The sequence below is a fragment of the Rhinopithecus roxellana genome, chromosome 16 (assembly GCF_007565055.1).
Source record: "Rhinopithecus roxellana isolate Shanxi Qingling chromosome 16, ASM756505v1, whole genome shotgun sequence".
Taxonomy (NCBI): Eukaryota; Metazoa; Chordata; class Mammalia; order Primates; family Cercopithecidae; genus Rhinopithecus; species Rhinopithecus roxellana.
The window spans coordinates 34419892-34438987 of record NC_044564.1 but is presented as its reverse complement, the minus strand read 5'-3'; the positions used below and the strand labels follow the sequence as shown (position 1 = coordinate 34438987).

General features: G+C 34.4%; 1 protein-coding gene across 1 annotated transcript in view; it reads left to right on the top strand.

Annotated features, from left to right (window-relative positions):
* Positions 1 to 19096, top strand: part of AGTPBP1 (ATP/GTP binding protein 1) — a 204845-nt gene that overhangs the window by 150130 nt on the left and 35619 nt on the right. The window contains exons 18-23 of the mRNA XM_010378074.2: positions 1695 to 1782; positions 5697 to 5841; positions 8634 to 8787; positions 9839 to 10019; positions 11288 to 11417; positions 12683 to 12814. Coding sequence (XP_010376376.1) covers positions 1695 to 1782; positions 5697 to 5841; positions 8634 to 8787; positions 9839 to 10019; positions 11288 to 11417; positions 12683 to 12814 — 830 coding nt within the window. The remainder of the gene's footprint in view (positions 1 to 1694; positions 1783 to 5696; positions 5842 to 8633; positions 8788 to 9838; positions 10020 to 11287; positions 11418 to 12682; positions 12815 to 19096) is intronic.

Sequence of the window (19096 nt, the reverse complement as noted above, 5' to 3'; positions counted from 1 at the left end):
CGCAAGCGAGAAATACCCAAAGCGATTAGGAAGAAGTGAGATTCTTAAGAGGCTATAGCTGTTGAAAGGAAATTTTAAAAAATATGTTTATTAATAAGTCATCATATTGACATGATATTCCAGCTGAATTATATTTATCCTTTAAAAAATAGATGATGCTTTTATTATTTATACTTAGGAAGTTTTAAAAGTTAGTTTTCTGAAGCTCGTATAACCTTTACCATACTTGGTAAAAGTAAATTGAAATAAGAAAGATCATCTTAAGAATTTAGATGGAAAAATTCTAAATATTAGTTAACTTAGTCACATAGTGTTAAAAGAGTAGCATTTTCTTAGAACGCAAAGATAGTTCAACAATAGGAAGCCTACCAACATAATTTATTGAATCAACAGTTTAAAGGAGAAAGGCCATTTGATTCTATTATTAGATGTTGAAAAGGCATTTGATAAAGTAATTAAAACTCTGAAGTATAATAAAAATTATAGTGAAACTACTCAAGTTATGGGACTAATAATAGCATTTACCATCTAAAAGTGGTTGTGAGGATTTAACTACTTAATACAGGTAAAAACCATTAGAACAGTGTCTCACATACAGAAATTATTCATTGTTAGCTATTTTTATTAAACATGACAAAGTTGGTTTACAAAAAAGGGGCAAATATTTCATGGAATGGAAAACATTTTGGTTCTAGTCATGAAAAAGAATTGTTTGTTCTTGCCACTATATTCAGCATAATTTTTTTGAGGTTTAATTTATGTAAATGTAGTAAGAGTAGAAAATGAATAAATGATATAAATACTAGAAGAGGAAATAAAATATTTTAATTATATTACTAGAAAATTCATGAGACTACTAAAAACCTGTTAAAATTAGTTTATTTGATAACGTGAATATTAAGATAAATATAAAAAATAAATGAATAGTGCTTCATTGTGGGAATAACCAATCAGAAATGGAAAGGGAAAAAAGAATCTTATAAAAATACTCACAGGTAAGTTTAATAAAATTATTCTGTACCAGGAAAAGAAAATGACTCTATCCTTAAGTTAGAATTTAAGACAAGTCAAACCAGATCTCAATAAAAGTTGTCAGCCTTTCTATAATTAACATGAATTTAATTCAGTTCAATCTAGAAACCTAGTATATCATTTAGAAATTAGGTAAGATGATTTTAAAGTTCATGTGGAAAACATATTTCTAAGAATACCCAAGAAAATATACTTTATATTTTTGAGTCCGTCTTCCTTTTCTCTCCTACGAACACATACCTCATGGAGAAGAGTGGGGAAGAAAGCAAACATGCCATTTTGGTGGCGTTTTCCCATTAATTTCAGTGTAGATGGAAATCCACGGAGAGTTACATTATGTCTTTACGTATGTTTTGACTGTTTCACTTTTTATAAGGAATATGTTATCTTTAATTGATTTCATGTAGAAAATTTAATAGAAAAGAGTTTAATGACTTTTCACTCTAAAGTTGTAATCCTGTATTATTAAACTAAAATATAAAAGCATGTAACTGATTGACTTCGGATGTTTAAGAAATGCATCAGATTTTTAAAATACCTACTAAAACACTGAAATGTAGTTTATTTCTGCTTTCCTGAATGTTTGGTGCTTTCTACAAAGGCAAGATTAATTTTTAATTCAAAAATTCTGAAAATAATTTTCTGTCTTTTTTCTTTCAAAGGTATGCAACCACTCATGTATTCGGTTCAGGAAGCATTAAATGCCAGACCATGGTGGATTCGTATGGGGACTGACATTTGTTACTATAAGTAAGTATTTTAAGAATATTAATAGAACATCAGCTTACAGAAGGCAGTATTAAGTACATCCTGTTTCAGTGTAAAAGGAAACAGTAGAGTTATTATTGCATACTTTGAATTGTGGTGCTATGCTTTAGTAATTCTAGAAAATCCTTTCGAACTTGAGATCCACTTGCGGAGTGTATATAGTAGAAGTAAAATGTGTTGTATAGGCAGATAAACTTAGGTCCAGGCCGTGTCTCCACCGCTTAGAGAGTTATGTGTCCTCAGCTTTTCCAGCTTTAAAACTCTGGAAACTTTATTGAATAAAACTGAAATTAGAAATTACGAGTAGTAATTTGCAGTAGCTTTTTGTTGTTCCTATGATATCAAGTATAACTCCTAGTTTTTCCCTTTTTATATTAACACACAAATATTTACTTCATTGTAATTTCCAAAATGTTAACTGGAGATGTGTTCCAAATACAGTACATCAGCTTACACAGTTCATCTTCGACTGTAAATATGTGATCTACTTATAGCAAGTTAGAAATAAGGGCTAGAGGCCGGGTGTGGTGGCTCACGCCTGTAATCCCAGCACTTTGGGAGGCTGAAGTGGGCAGATCACCTGAGGTCAGGAGTTCGAGACCAGCCTGGCCAACATGGTGAAACCCCGTCTCTACCAAAAATACAGAAATTAACTGGGCATTGTAGTGCGTGCTTGTCATCCCAGCTACTCGGGAGGCTGAGGGAAGAGAATCACTTGAACCTGGGAGGCTGATGTTGCAGTGAGCCGAGATCGCACCACTGCACTCCAGCCTGGGTGACAGAGCAAGACTCCATCTCAAAAAAAAAAAAATAAATAAATAAATAAAATATAATAAAATAAAAATAAAATACAAAGAATTAAGTGCTAGAAATCATTTCCTACTTCTGTGGAACAGTTTGATTATTCTTCAGGTCCACCTCTAAGTAGTCGAGGATTCTCATGTATCTTGCTTCTCATTTTTACTCTGTGTCTGCAAATGTTTCCAGGTCATGTTCGTTGCTGATTCCACTTGGCACCCTTGTTTCTTCTCTGTTACTAAGTTCAATCCTGACGTTTCTGTATGGTGAATTTTGACTTTTTAGATTGTGCTTAATTGGCACTAATGCCCCTCTTTTTTAGTTTTATCAATTAGAAGAAGGCTTCTAAAATTAAACTGTTTTGACATGGCTTTGGAAAAAACTTGATCTTGAGTACTCTTATTTTCTGGGAAAGAAAATCTTCTTTGGGATTCATCTCAGTAAGATTTCTTCCTTACTCTTATTAGCAAAATGAATAGCAAATAAATGAGAAACAGAAGTAAAGGTAATATGTAATTCATCTGCACCATAATACATCTTGTACTTTTTTTAATGGTAGACTAATATAAAAAATAGAAACATATATATGTTTCTCATAAAGTTAGGTGAAGCAACCGAGCAGTGCTTGGCTAGATTTTAGCAGAATTATTTAGACTATTAAAGAATGAAACAATGTTTTTCAAAATGCATTCTTTCTTTCACGCTTCTTTATGTTGTCACATTAGAAATTGTCAATCAAGGAATGCTTTTTCACATTGCAAAATGAATGATCGTAGCAGGACAAGTTCTTCAGTTCTATGTAAGGGATGATGGCAAGGATTTTTATATTTTTAGTTTAGGTTCTGTCTTTTCTTTTGGCTACTACTTCCTGATCTGTAAGTGGAGTTCAATTCAACAAACATTTATTAATCACTTTCTATGTAAGACTCTATTCTAGTTGTTTTCCTTAAGCCTGAGATAGCTTTATTTTAATTTTAATTTTTTTTATTTTAATTTTAATATTTTTTTTGAAACACAGTCTTGCCCTGTTGCCCAGGCTGGAAAGCAGTGGTGCGATCCGGCTCACTACAGCCTCAGGAGCATATCATCATTCCCAGGCTCAAGTGATCCTCCCACTTCAGCTTCCCCAGTAGCTGGGACTACAGTTGTGAACCAGCTAATTTTGTCTTTTTTGTAGAGACTGGGTTTTCACCATGTTGCGATCCATCTGCTTGAGCCTCCCAAAGTGCTGGGATTACAGGCATGAGCAGAAGTGCCCGGCCTGAAATTTAGATGATAAGGATTAAAATCTGGTTTTGCATTGTGCCGTAACTTTTCATGTCAGCTAAGTCCTGTGATGCTTGTTTGTCTTATCTATAAAATGGAATAAAACTGCTTTTCACCATTATATGACATAATGTATGTTTCACTGGTTTATAAGCTAGAAACTGCCATATAGCTGTAATGTGGTAGTATAAATACCTCTCCAATTAAATGTTAAACTTTTGAGGGAAAAGAGTTGGCAAGGACTAGTTTTTGAACTTGTTTTGCATTTTTGTTAATCCTTAGCACTCTGTCATTGGGTATCTATTCAAGATACTGTGCATAAGTTAATGAAGACTAGATCAATTTGAAAATACTTTGAACATTTATGTGCATGAAAGAATAACCTATAGGCCCTGGTTTTTCTTCATTTCATGGCTTAAATGATACAAGATGATTCAGAATTTTAGAAATTAAGTTGTTAGAGCATCTTTAAGTCAGCATATGTCAGCAGTATTTAGACTCTGTAAAGTAATGTATAGTTTTAAAAACTTTATTATGGAAATCTTCAAACATTTACAAAAACAGAGAATAAGATAATGAGGCCCCATATATTCATCACCCAGTTTCAACAATTATCAACACATGGTGAAGCTTGATCAACTTCAGGTTTGATTTTTGGCAATAACTCCTGGCCTCAGGCGATCTGCCCACCTCAGCCTCCCAAAGTGCTGGGATTATAGGCGTGAGCCACTGCACCCGACCTCTAGCACTTACTTCTAATTTGCTATACGTAGATCACATATTTACAGTCAAAGATGAACTGTGTCAGCTGATGTACTGTATTTGGAACACATCTCCAGTTAACATTTTGGAAATTAAAACTTACACTTCCACAATGAATTTTTAAGGCCATTTTCAGATATTGTATTTTATCCGTATATACTTACATACATATTTCTAAAAGACAAAGGCTGTTTAAGACAATCTAACCACAATGCTGTTATCACAACACAGAAAGATTAGGAAAATTTCTTACTGTGATGAAATATCCAATGTTGAAACTTCCCCAATTGCCTCTAAATGGTGTTTTATAGTTTTATTTAATCAGAATCCAGCTAAGGATCGCACATTACATTTGATTTTTGTTGACATGTCCCTTAAGTCTGTTAATTTATAGGCTTCCCTTTTCTCTTTTTTAAAATTTCTTATTTTGCTAAAGAAGCTGGATTGTCATGTAGGGTGTTTCACATTTGGATTTTATTGGATTGCATCCCTGTGGTGTTAACAAGTACTTCTGTTTCACCAGTTTCCTATAAACTGTTAGTTAGATCTAGAAGCTTGATCAACTTCAGGTTTGATTTTTGGCAAGAATACTTAATAGGTGGTGCAATGAATTCCCATTGCATCATGTCAGGAAACAACATCATCTCTGATTGTTTCTCTTTTTGTAATCATATTGATTAGTGAACCCAGGTCTTGTAGCCTGATCCATCCACGTAAAGGTGTCCATCAGCCTTTCCTCTCTTGATTGTAGCAGCCATTGATGATCATTTTGTAGATTCAAGTAATGTGTATGGATGTCAAAGAATGGGGTTCTAAAAATTTTTTTTGACGTGAAGAGTATTAGCTCATTTAATTAGTAAATTCAGAAGTGAAAATTTATGTAGTGTCATCGGCTAATAACAGTTAACTGCTTTATGAGTACTAAGCTTTTTTTTAATAGGGTATTTAAGTTACACTTTTTATAGACTCGGGATTTTCTTTTTTCCCTGAAGTTCTATTTAATAAAAGTAACAAGGAAAATCAGTTTTTGTGTGGATGAAATGAACATGTTTTATGCTCTTTTATTGTAGAAATCATTTCTCAAGAAGTTCAGTTGCTGCAGGTGGGCAAAAGGGAAAATCCTACTATACAATTACATTTACTGTCAGTTTTCCACATAAAGATGATGTTTGCTACTTTGCTTATCACTATCCATATACGTATTCAACTTTACAGGTAAGAACTCTAAATTAAATTGTATTATATGAATATGTGTAAGATAATGGAAGAAAATTGAGTTTAGTTAAATATTCTAACATAAGGAAAATGAAGTTTAGTTAAATATCATAACATAAGAAAAGGGTTTAGTGTTGAAGATTTTGGAAAATACTACAATATTTCTTGAGGAGTGAAATGGGAATGTGATTCTTATTTTTTTTAATAGAAGTATTAAGGAACTTTGACATGATTTTTACTTCCCATCTTTTGTTGAAATCTACAGTTCTCTGAGCTAAGATTCCATAATTTACAAATTTTAAGCAGGTGAGATTTCTGCATGTTTAACCAGAATCTCATAGAAAATAGAATATTAGGAAAATGTGGATGCAATTTGAGATTTTTGAAGGAAAAATCGAGATCATTTTCTGAAGGAAATGGTTTTATTATGGAGACCTAGATCCAGGTTTTTAAGAATCTGGGGTATAAGAGTTGTTTTGTGTGAGACCTTTTGAGATTTTGAATATTGGCAAAACGAAACTAAAAAACAAAATAGACAAACAAGTCTAGTAATTAAATATCAACTGTGGTTGATATTTATTCTTAGAACAGAATATCTATTCTAATGGTCAAGGATCATGAAGGTGTGATCAATTTACCAATAAAGAAATTGGAACACTATAATTAGAAACAAGCTCCCAAATTATCAGAGAGGAGAAAATGAAAGAAAAACATAGTCTATAGAGCAGAAGAGAGATCAAACCTAAGAAGACTAAATGAGGCTGACAGCCTTAAATGAGACTTACTGTACTTTAATAAAGGTTACAACCTACCATAAAGGTACAATGTTCATGTATCTTTCTGTGCTTAGTAGTTCTACTTTTGAGTAATTTATCCTAGGAAAACAAATAAGAATGCACATAAAAATATATTTTCAATGTTTTTATTTGCCTGGTTTTATGTTATTGTTCTTTACTGATTGTGCCTTTTAATGTATCTTGAATTCTCCTGCCTTCTTTCAGTCCCCCTACCATGATGTTTTCCAGGCATGACCATTGTTTCTCACCTGGGCTTCTGCCAACCTCTTTGTAACTGGTGTCCTAGGATTCATTTTTGCCCCCTTTGCTCTTCATTAGTTACCCCACCCCCTCCGACAAACCCCAGACTGTAGCCAAAGGGTTCTTTTATAGCTAATCTTATCACAAAATACCCTGCTTAAAACTCTTTAGTGATTTCCCTTGCCCTTTGTATGAAGTCTAAAATTCTTACCATGATTCACCCTGTCCTTTTTCTAATAATCCCCCCCTTTTTTTTTTGCCATATCCACATACTGTTTGAAGTATTATTTATCTTTAAATAGACTTTAAAATAGATTACTCTTTGAAGTGTATCCTTGTCCTCAATTAATATCCATGAAATCATTTAAATTATATCCTCATCCTCAGTTAATATCTGTGAAATCCATGAAAGATTTAATGTGCTAGACTTGTTTCTAATTCACATAAAATATATACCTATTAAACTTCTAAAATGTTGCCTACATATCACTTAGTTGTCTCAGTTACCAGTGGTATGTATACTATGCTTTGGGAAAGAGCTGTCTACCAGGCCCTTCATTCTGTGTCAGATTCTTTGTTTCTTACCTTTGTAGCTATGATGAATCTTACTGAATTCTTTGAAAAGCCCTGTTCTGTCTTGTGGTCTTCCTAATATTTTTACTTCTGCCTGCAGTATTCTGCCCTCTTCACTCGTCCTTTGGAGTTTAGTTTAAATGTAGTTTTCTCTGGAAGACCTTCCCTGACTGCCCAGACTTGGCTAGGCTCCCCTCCCCTTCTTACAGGCTCCCACAGCACTCTCTATTTTTCCTAGGGTAGGGTTCATTTATTCATTGTCATATCCCCAATGCCCTGTACAGTTTCTGGAAAATAGTGACCACCCAGTCAACAGTGATTATGTGAAAGAACATAGGCAAAAGTTTGAAAACCAACAGAATATCTAAAAATAGGGAATTGAACAATTTATTTCTGGTATAACCACATCGTAAGACCATTAAAACTTGTATTTTCAAAAAATACACATTTAACATGTTTAATGATGTGGTATGGTATTCATAATTATGAATATATATGTGTTTGTGTGTATGTATAAATTTTTAAGTGATAAAATCAGATTATAAAAGTCTGTAATCATGGTTTTGCTTACATACCTTGTGTTAGTGGTAATCTAGGCGGTGCAATTGTGGATGTTTTAAATTTTTAAAACGTTAATTAAAAAAATTTTTTCTTTGTTTTTTTTCACTGTGTTTCAGACATTTTACAATAAACCCATATTAATCTTGAAATCAGGAAAATAAATTGTTAAAATTTGTGCTACATAATTTTTATTTTTCAAATTTTAGATTGTTGCTGTTACAAGTCTATTATCACTCACAATTTCAAAATTTAAAAGGCTTTGAAAACCAACAGGTTTTTTGGAACTCATTTGGAGGCAAAGCCTGACCTGAATTTATTTAGAATATTGATTCCACTTAGGGTGATTCTTCATATGTTTTGCTGCACAAATAATGTGTGTATTACAGATTGCTACCCCTGACCCTGTTGGTGGGGCTGCATAATTAATGATTTAAACAGTATATTGCCTTTTTCAAGTTTCCCAAACACTGATGTTTAGATTACATCTGGCCCTGAGGGTTTTGGATAAGGGGTTAAGAATCTGATTCACTTCTAGTTATGTGGAGATCTGGATGCATTATTTCTGTGTATCATGGGGACTTTTTAAGTGATTGTATACTTTATTTTAAAATTTTTATCAAGATGCATCTTCAAAAATTGGAATCAGCACACAATCCTCAGCAAATCTATTTTCGGAAAGATGTGTTATGTGAAACCCTGTCTGGAAACAGCTGCCCCTTGGTGACTATAACAGCAATGCCAGAGTCTAATTATTATGAACATATCTGTCATTTCAGTAAGTTTGTCTTCCCAACTCACAATAGCAGTCATTCTCACCCACTTTGATTTGCTTTTTCTGTATTTTATAATGGAAATGATAATAGGAACAGGTACCAGAAGCCTTGGGCTCTAGTCTTGGCCCTGCTATTGTTTAGCTAGCCATGGGCCCACCTCTGGGCTTCAATTTCCTTATCCTGAAAATAAGGGGCTACATGAGATGTTCTCTGAGGTCTCTTTTGCTACTACTGTTGTTAGTTCTGTCCTTAGAAATTGTATTCAAAGTAGAATACAACAAATTATTTTAAGAGGTCATGTAATAATACTATCAATTTAGAAATGAACTGATTTTACTTGTAAATAAAACAACCAGAAACCTATCAATTGTTTTGATAGCTGGTACTGAATAGCTACTTATTTTTCCCTGCCATTTATATATTTTTTAATTGCCTCGAATGTACAGCTGTAGTAATAAAAAAACACTGTTTCAGTTTGATAAGAAGGCAAAGTATTTTCAGGAAACAGAGCTTATTGTGTATGAAAATATGAGTGATGAACTGAATGATTATTTTGTAGATTTGTGTATCTAAATGTATATAGTGAAATTTTGGAGGCTAAATCTCTGAGCAGATAAACTTTTTTCTCTGTGCTTATCAGAGCAACTGTAAGACAGGGCTGAAATTATATTTTCTTTCTTTTCCCCATGGTTTTATGAAAAAATGGTTTTATATTTTAAACTTCCCCCAAGTACTTGTTCTTTATAAAATTAACATTATACTAAATAACTAATTTTACATGTTAAATTAGTCATTGGGAAATAAATAAGTGGATCAAATACTACTTACTGTTTTATGTCCTGTTATGAGCTCCTTCGGGATATGGTTTTATTGGTTTTTATATTTGTTTATTTTATAGGGCCTAGTGCAGTGCTTGTAGGATGCACCATTGGGTTCTGTTAATTTATATCAGAATTCACAATTGAGTTAGAGACATTTTCTAAAGCCCCAAAATAAAGTATACAAACTTTTAGTAGCTGTTCATTTTAATTTGAGATTTTATGTGTACTTTAGGAAATCGCCCTTACGTTTTCTTGTCTGCTCGGGTACATCCTGGAGAAACTAATGCAAGTTGGGTTATGAAAGGAACGTTGGAATATCTCATGAGCAATAACCCCACTGCTCAGAGCTTACGAGAATCTTATATTTTTAAAATTGTCCCTATGTTAAATCCAGATGGTGTCATCAATGGAAAGTAAGTTAAGCAATAGTTATAGAATATATTCTAGACCATTTCGGTTGTCCTGTATAAACTTGTTGAAATAACAGTGTCCAGGTTAACAAATTTAGTGATTTTTCTAGAATAAAGAAATTTTTGGTGGGAAATTAAGATAAACGTTTAAATGAAAATATATTTTGGATACTAGTAGCAGTATGAAATTATGAGAAATTCTGTATCTATGGGAATATGCTTTCATAAAATGCTTGAATTGTTTTAGAAAAATCACGATGTCAGGTTGTAAGAAAGATTAACTCATACCTCTCATATTCCTTTATTTTTTTTGTTAGTAGCATGAACCTAGATTGTTCTAAGATTAAGATCCTTCTGGGATCTCTTGGAATGTTAGCCCCACCTGCTAACCTCTTCCTGATATGAGGCGTAGTTTTTGACAGGAGTTCTTTAGCGGGGGAATAGTGGAAGATAATTACTTTGTAAGAGGTGGCTGCATATAGTTAGTATAGTACATTTATTCTGGTAATTTGACAAGGTCTCTGTAGTGCCACTCTGAAAGATGGGATTTAGTCTGGTTGTCATGAATATCTCCAAAGATGAGGATAACTTGTCTTACTTGAATAAAAGTAGCATGAATATTTCTCATATTTTAGGAAATTACTGAATTTTTTAAATATAGAATTTCTTCTTAATATATTACGGTTATGGAACTAAAATGATGTCTATTTTTAATTGAGAAATATATTGACCAGTTAGAATTCTATTTATATGTGTCATCACTTTATGATTATTTGCTTATTTGCATGCTAGCTTTACTACTTAGTACCCATAAATAAACAAAAAGGTATTTGATTTTTTACAACAATATATACTTTTCATATACTTGTCTTTCTCAGAAGAAGCACCTAGATAGCACTTTAATTGCATGCTAACATAAATTATTATATCGTCAGAATGGATGTGATTATTAATACATTTTTATAAAATATGGAAGAAAACCCTGGAATTAAGAATTAATTTTTTCTATATTTTGAAAATTTTGATTATGAATCTGGAAACTTACCACAGTTAAATGCTTGTGACACAAAAGCTTGCACATAGCAAACAATAAATGTTTACATAATGAATATAGTATGCATTTGGTTGAGCTTACCATCTATACCTATTTGAAATGCTTAGTGGAATAGAATCATAAAGTTAAACCAGAAATGTATATAAGGGTTTAAGAAGTGTATATAAGGGTTTATTGGTACCAGTGTTTTTCTGTCTTTGTGTTTATGTACATGTAGTCATCGCTGTTCTTTAAGTGGAGAGGATTTGAATAGGCAGTGGCAAAGTCCAAATCCGGATTTACATCCTACAATTTACCATGCTAAGGGGCTGTTGCAATACTTGGCTGCAGTGAAACGTTTACCCTTGGTAAGTAGCAATACTTGTTTTTACTTGGTATAGTTAAAGATAAAATGTCATTTTTTATTGTCAAGCACTTGTGTGATAATCATGAGGTCAAATTAATCCATTATGTTAGTAGTCTTAATTTTATAAGGTTGAATGTTTCTAATTCTCATAAGCCTTCTTTATTTTCCCTTTTTGGTTATGAATATTGGCAACTCTTGGTTGTAAGTTTTAGATATTTAACTTCACTGTTTGAACATCGCTAAGGTAACAACATGTATCTTCCAGATTCTCAAACTAGAAACTTATTTCTGAGTTTTCTAGTCAGCTCTGAAGCTGTTAAGTCTCTACTACACACATGGGAAATGTAGTCCAGGCATGACTGGACTGGACTATATACATGTGCTCCTCCTGTTCTCACCAGCTTTTGATTAGAATGTTCCTGTTATATTAGTGTGTATATTATTTAATCTTTCTTCAGGAAAGATAGAAAAACTTTGCAGAGGAGTAAAATTGACATGTCCTTTATTTTTAATTTTTTTTAAAATGATGCACTTAAAAATTAAATTAAAACCATACCCTTCTTAATGGTGTTTTTGTATAGGAGCATTTTCTTGTTTTTTGTTGTTGTTTGTTTTTATTTATTTTTTATTTTTATTTTATTTTTTTGAGACGGAGTTTTGCTCTTGTTGCCCAGGCTGGAGTGCAGTGGCACGATTTTGGCTCACTACAACCTCTGCCTCCCAGGTTCAAGGAATTCTCTTGCCTCAGCCTCCCAAGTAGCTGGAATTACAGGTGCCCACAGCTATGCCCAGCTAATTTTTGTATTTTTAGTAGAGACGGGGTTTTACCATGTTGGTCAGACTGACGTCGAACTCCTGACCTCCAGTGATCCGCCCGCCTTAGCCTCCCAAAGTGCTGGGATTACAGGCATGAGCCACTGCTCCAGGCCAAATTAGGTAAATGTTTTCACAGCCATTTGGGGCAGCAATCACCACAACTGTAGATTGGAACTATAATGGAATGTATTGTTTTTTAAACCGTGAATAGTAAATACAAAGGTGATATAGGACCTTTAAAGGATTTGGCAATTCTAGAATTAATTATAGATCCTTTCCCAAACTAGGTGTTATTACTTTCGTTGGTTCTAATTGTTAAATGGTGGTTCTTTTACAATAAAAAAGACCAAGGGACACAGACCTACATGTTTATTGGCTTGATATTAACTACCTTTACTTAGCAACATATGAACTTGGAGCCTTTTAATTTTTAAAATATGTATTTTCAAGGTTTATTGTGATTATCATGGCCATTCCCGAAAGAAGAACGTATTTATGTATGGTTGCAGCATCAAAGAGACAGTGTGGCATACCAATGATAATGCAACTTCATGTGATGTTGTGGAAGACACGGGATACAGGGTAATCATTACAAATGAGTCATGAGTTTTTGAATTTCAAATATGCGTAAAAGTACAGAAAACAACATATATGAACTACTCAAATTCAATAAATACTGACGTTTTGCAATTTTTGTTTCAGATTTTTCATTTTAAAAGTTTTTTGTGTTTATATTTTTTGTCTGTTTGGAATTAATGTGTGTGTGAGATGTGAGGATCTATTTCTGTTTTCTCTGTGAATAGCAGTTGGCTTGTACCGTGAACTAGCTGGTACCTCCTTCCTCTGTACCTCCGTCCTCTGTCAGTTTGATGACGCCATTTGTTACATACCTTATTTCGTATATATGGGTGTATTGCGAGGCTATTATTATAATTATTATAGCCATTCTTGTTTCATTCTTTGCATACAATGTTGCTTTCATTACTATAGGCTTATAATTAATATTGATATCATGTAGGGCAAATTTTCTTATTCTTTTAAAAATTGCTTTGACTTTTTTTCTTTGTACTTTTGAATTTTAGGATCCATTTGGGATAAACTTTGTTCGAATTTGCATTAGAGCTGCCTTGAATTTAAAGTTGGAGAGAATTATTGTAATAATATGTAATATTGCTATCTGTGACCATTGCCTATGTGTCATGTGTCTATTTAGTCAAGTCTTATATTTGATAAAGTATGCAATTTTTTCACGTAGGTGTGAAATGTTTGTTAGATTTATTCCCAAATACTTTATGAATTTTGTTGCAGGTGGGAATGGATTTTTTCCCCACGTATCTTCCTCCCCTCAATTGATCATTGATGGTACATAGGAAAGCTATTGATTATTTTTTTTGTTTTCAGAAAAAATTTCTGCAAATTTTTCAGATTCTTCTACAAAGGATTACATATAAGCATGGCATCACATTTCACAGTAGGAACACTGGAAGCAAAACTTTGTGGAGTAAAGCCTTCATAATTTTCAACTAGATTTCCAACCTGTAATTTTCATACCCCATTCTAACTATCAGCAAGTGTGAAAATAAAAAAGGATGTTCTCAGACACTAAAGTCTCAAAAATTTACCTCACAAATAGCCTTTCTCTGGAAGCTGCTGGAAGACATTCTTGCCAAAATAAAGAAATATATGAAAGAGGAAGGCATACAGAAATTAAGTTCAAGAGAGAGGCAAAGCCCAGGATAAAGGTGGAGGGAGAGCCCAAGAATGTATGTAAAATGCCCAACATGTCAACAGTCAACAAATATTTCTGCCATGCGACCTTCAGAAAATAGAGTTTTATTAGGTTAGACCGCATTAAATAAAGGAAACCAAGTAGATTAGCAGAGCTCAGTGATATAGAAAAGGGGAATATTTAGTTGAGACTCAGGTAAAAAAATGTAAGAAAATGAGACTAGTGAGAGGGCCAGAGAATGGGAGAAAGCTAGATGAAGAGCACATGCACAGAGCCTTGCCTAGCCTGCCCTCTGGAACAGCACCATCATTGCCACCGTTGCCTCACCCAGTCGTTTTTGCTTGGATCATACTTCACTTCTCAGGGAATTCTCACTTAGTCCCCAAAACAAAATCAGATCAGACATCTATAGGATTCTGTCTCCTTCATAACACTTAAGAATTATAATTGTAAGGTTTTCTGTTATTTGATTAATGGGTTTCTCAGTAAGTGCCACATGCCTAGCAAATATGTCTGATTTGCTCATTTTGTCAACATTGCCACTAGATAGCACAATACCTTATTCATAATAAGTACTCAATATTTGTTGTTAGGTGGGTTGATGGATGAATGGCAGACAGATGTGTGGGAAGGTAAATGCAAAATAGTTTTTCCATTGTAAGAGATAAAATTGGCCAGGCGCGGTGGCTCACGCCTGTAATCCCAGCATTTTGGGAGGCTGAGGCGGGTGGATCACGAGGTCAGGAGATCGAGACCACGGTGAAACCCTGTCTCTACTAAAAATACAAAAAATTAGCTGGGCGCGGTGGCGGGCACCTATAGCCCTAGCTACTCGGGAGGCTGAGGCAGGAGAATGGCGTAAACCTGGGAGGTGGAGCTTGCAGTGAGCCGAGATCTCACCACTGTACTCCAGCCTAGGGGACAGAGTGAGACTCCGTCTCAAAAAAAAAGAGAAAAAGATAAAATTAACTCTCTTTGGTCTCAGTTTTTTTCATTAAAATTATCTTGTCCCAAATTTCTTTGATTAATTTTTTGAATTTTGTTGTGAGAGGAAATGTAAGATGATACTGTAATTAGAGTAAATAATGCACTTTTCTCCCAAATTTCATTTCTCAAGATGTTAACAGGTGTTTCATACAAACCTCCTCTCACCAGTAGTTGTGTAATTAGTTACATCAGGTAATTGCATTAGACACAGCCAACTTTGTTTCTTTTCTTTAGGAAATGTAAGCTTCTTACATTTCCAGGGTTGTGGGGTGGGTGTGTATGTAGGTGTGTGTGCACATGTGTGAAAGTGGAGTATTTCCCATAATTTTATAATCATATTAGTTCCTATTGCTGTTATAGCAAACTACCACAAACACAGCAAAACAAATGGATTGACTTAGAGTTCTGCAGATCAGAAGTCGAATGCAGGGCTCACTGGGTTAAAATCAAAGTGTCATCAACTACATTAAGTTTTGAGGCCCTGTTGTAGAAGTGTTTTCCTTGTTCTCCTCCACACCCCTAGCATGTCTGTGTTCCTTGCGTCATGGTCCCTTTCAGCCAGGAATCAAATCTGACCTCTGCTTCCATTGCTACATCTCCTTCTCTCCTGCTGCTGCCTTTCCCTTTCCCTTATGAGAGCCCTTGTGATGGCAAGGGCCGCTAAGATAATCCAGGATAATCTTACTATCTCACATTCTTAACTGAATCACATATGGACAGCCCCTTTTGCCATGTAAAGTAGCATTCCTAGATTCTGGTGATTAAGACATTTTTGATGGCGACTACCATACCATGGAACCTTTTTTTTTTTTTGCAGATGGGTTGGGAAAGGCATGGACTAATACACATAAATGCTATGTTTCTGATGATAGATCATAGTACTGCTTTGTCCTTTGAGTACAAGTGTTTATGTTTTTTGGGAAAATACAAAAAATTATGACATATAAATTGAGTGCCTTTTTTTTCTTGAAACGGAGTCTCACTCTGTCACCCAGGCCAGTGTGTAGTGGTACGATCTCAGCTCACTGCAGCCTCCATCTCCCAGGTTCAAGTGATTGTCCTGCTTCAGCCTCCTGAGTAGCTGGGATTACAGGTGCCCACCACCACTCCTAGCTAATTTTTTTTTTTTTTTGTATTTTTAGTAGATATGGGGTTTCACCATGTTGGCCAGGCTGGCCTCGAACTCCTGACATCAAATGATCCGCCTGCCTTGGCCTCCCAAAGTACTGGGATTACAGGTGTGAGCCACCGCGCCCAGCCTAAATTGAGTGTCATTTGAAAAAATAGCTAATCAATACTCTTCAAAAGTGTCAAGATTATTAAAGTTATAAGACTGAGGAACTGTTACAGACTGCAGGAGGCTAAAGAGGAACAGTAACTAAATGCAATGTGAGATTCTGGATAGGATCCTGAAACGCGACATTAGAAAAACTGATGAAATTTGAATAAGGTCTATCAATAGTATTGTATCAATTCTAATTTTTTGATTCTGATACTGAACTGTGGTCAAGATATTAACGTTAAGGGTGACAGAAAAATGAAAATTCTACTGGTTTTGCACCTTTTCTCTAAGTTTAAAATTAGCTTAAAATAAAAGGTTTACAAAACAAATATTTGTTATTAGAGGTTAAGTATCCCTTATCTAAAATGCTTGGGACTAGAAGTGTTTTAGATTTCAGGTTTTTTTTGTTTCTTGGAATATTTGTATTATACTTGCTGGTTTGAGCATTCCTAATCTCAAAATCTGAAATCCAAAATGCTCCAACGAGCATTTCCTTTGAGCATCATGTTGACATTCAAAAAATTTTGGAATTTGGAACATAATAGATTTTTTTATTGAAGTTAAATCATATATTTGCTTCCAATAAGGGGAACGTCATAGCATATGATGCTATGGAAGTATGTAATTTAGCTTCAACAAAACTACTAGCTTTTTAGGGATGTTTTAATATTGCTAAATGTTATGGATAGTAGATCATCATTCCTGAATGAGATGACTAACAATAATGTAAATTAGGACTTTTGTTTATTTGGTTGACTGAGTATCCCTGATTCTTAGTAGTCATTAAGTAAATATTTGTTGAATGGATGGATGAATTAATTATACCTATAGACCAACATGTAACAATTATATTACCGTATTTATATTGCGCTTACAGCTTTTAGTGTTGTGCTTATAGCTTTCATATGAATTTTCTGTGCCAGCCTCACAATGCCTTGTGATGTAGGTAGGGATCATTGTTCCTTCTATACAAATAAGTCCACTAAGACATCGGAGTCAGTTGACATGCTTGAAGCCTTGGCCAAAATGTGGTGTGCCTAGGACTGAAATGAGCTGTGTTGCTTTAAGTCCTGTGTGCTTTCCATTCTGTCAAGTGCCTCTCTTCCTACAGTTATGCCTAAACCAGTGCCCTAGGTTGTTTTCCAAAAAACGTTTTCGGTAACCTACTGCAGCTCTTAGCAGAACTTCAAAGCACATTTTCTTTTTGGGTGCCCTCTCTCTTCTTCCCCTCTCCTAAATAAATAAAATGATTAGAATTATATAAAAAATGGGGAAACACTCCAGATTTATATAAAGAAGTGAGTGAAAGTTATCTTTTCCTAGTCATTCTCTTAACACTAGGCAGTTTTACCGTGTATATTGTGAGACTTGCCTCTGAGCACATCCATATAGATATGCAAGTAGCATATGCAGTTTTTGTCTTTTAATGTTTTTTAAACACTACATAGTAACTTTTTTCCCATGAGAATATTTATTGGTCATCTTTCCAGATGATCATCATGTCTGAATCTGTCTCAGTCTTTTAAACAGTCAGGTAAGATTTCCATTGTGCTTTTTTGTTATTTTTGTAGACTGTACCCAAATTTATTTACTTAGTGGTCTTTGTTGATAGTCATTTAATAAGTATTGCTAAATTGTCCTCCATAAAGATTGTACAAATTGATACTACCAAATACCATGAATGATAGTACAGTTTTTCCACACCCTTATTACATTGTACTATCATCTTTGCCAGGTGAAAATAATACCTGATTGTTAACTAGCATACCTATAATTATAAATAAGGTTGAGTTTTCCTATGTTTTGGCCAATTATGATCTGTGTCTTTTAAAATAATCTTTTCTCATATTTTCTGCTTACTTTTGTTCAGGTCATATAACTGTTATTGTTTTTTAAATAAGAACTCTATAGGCCAGGCGTGGTGGCTCACGCCTGTAATCTCAGTACTTTGGGAGGCCGAGACGGGCAGATCACCTGAGGTCAGAAGTTCGAGACCAGCCTGACCAACATGGAGAAATCCTGTCTCTACTAAAAATGCAAAATTAGCCGGGTGTGGTGACGCATGCCTGTAATCCTAGCTACTTGGGAGGCTGAGGCAGGAGAATTGCTTGAACCTTGGAGGCAGAGGATGTAGTGAGCCGAGACTGCACCATTGCACTCCAGCATGGGCAACAAGAGTGAAACTGTATCTCAAAAAAACAAACAAAAAAACAAAAACAAAAACAAAAAACCTCTCTATATATTACAAATATATTTTTTAATTTTTTGTTTATGATGTATAGTAATTTAACATTTTATCATATTTGTTAATTTCATAAATTGTTTTTTGGAGTTTTGAGGCTTAGAAAGATTTTTTTCATTCTAAACATTTTTTTGTTTGTTTTTGAGACGGATTCTCGCACTTTGCCCGGACTGGAGTGCAATGGTGTGATCTCGGCTCACCGCAACCTCTGCCTCTTGGGTTCAAGCGATTCTCTTGCCTCAGCCGCCCAAGTAACTGGGATTACAGGTGCCTGCCGCCACGCCTGGCTAATTTTTTGTATTTTTAGTAAAGACAGAGTTTCACTACGTTGGCCAGGCTGGTCTTGAACTCCTGACCTCATGATCCACCTGCCTTGGACTCCCAAAGTGCCGAGATTACAGGCGTGAGCCACCACGCCTGGCCCATTCTGAAGTTTTAAAAGTACAGTTCCATGTTTACTATTTCTAGTTTCATTTAAAAATATTTATTAATTTTAAGTTGATATTCTCAATCCAGCTAGAATTTAATTTAATGAAGAGTGACTTTAGATTGTTTTTCTTAATGGCTATCCAGTGGTGCCAGTATTTAATGAATGAGCAATCTTTTCTCCACTAATAATAAGTT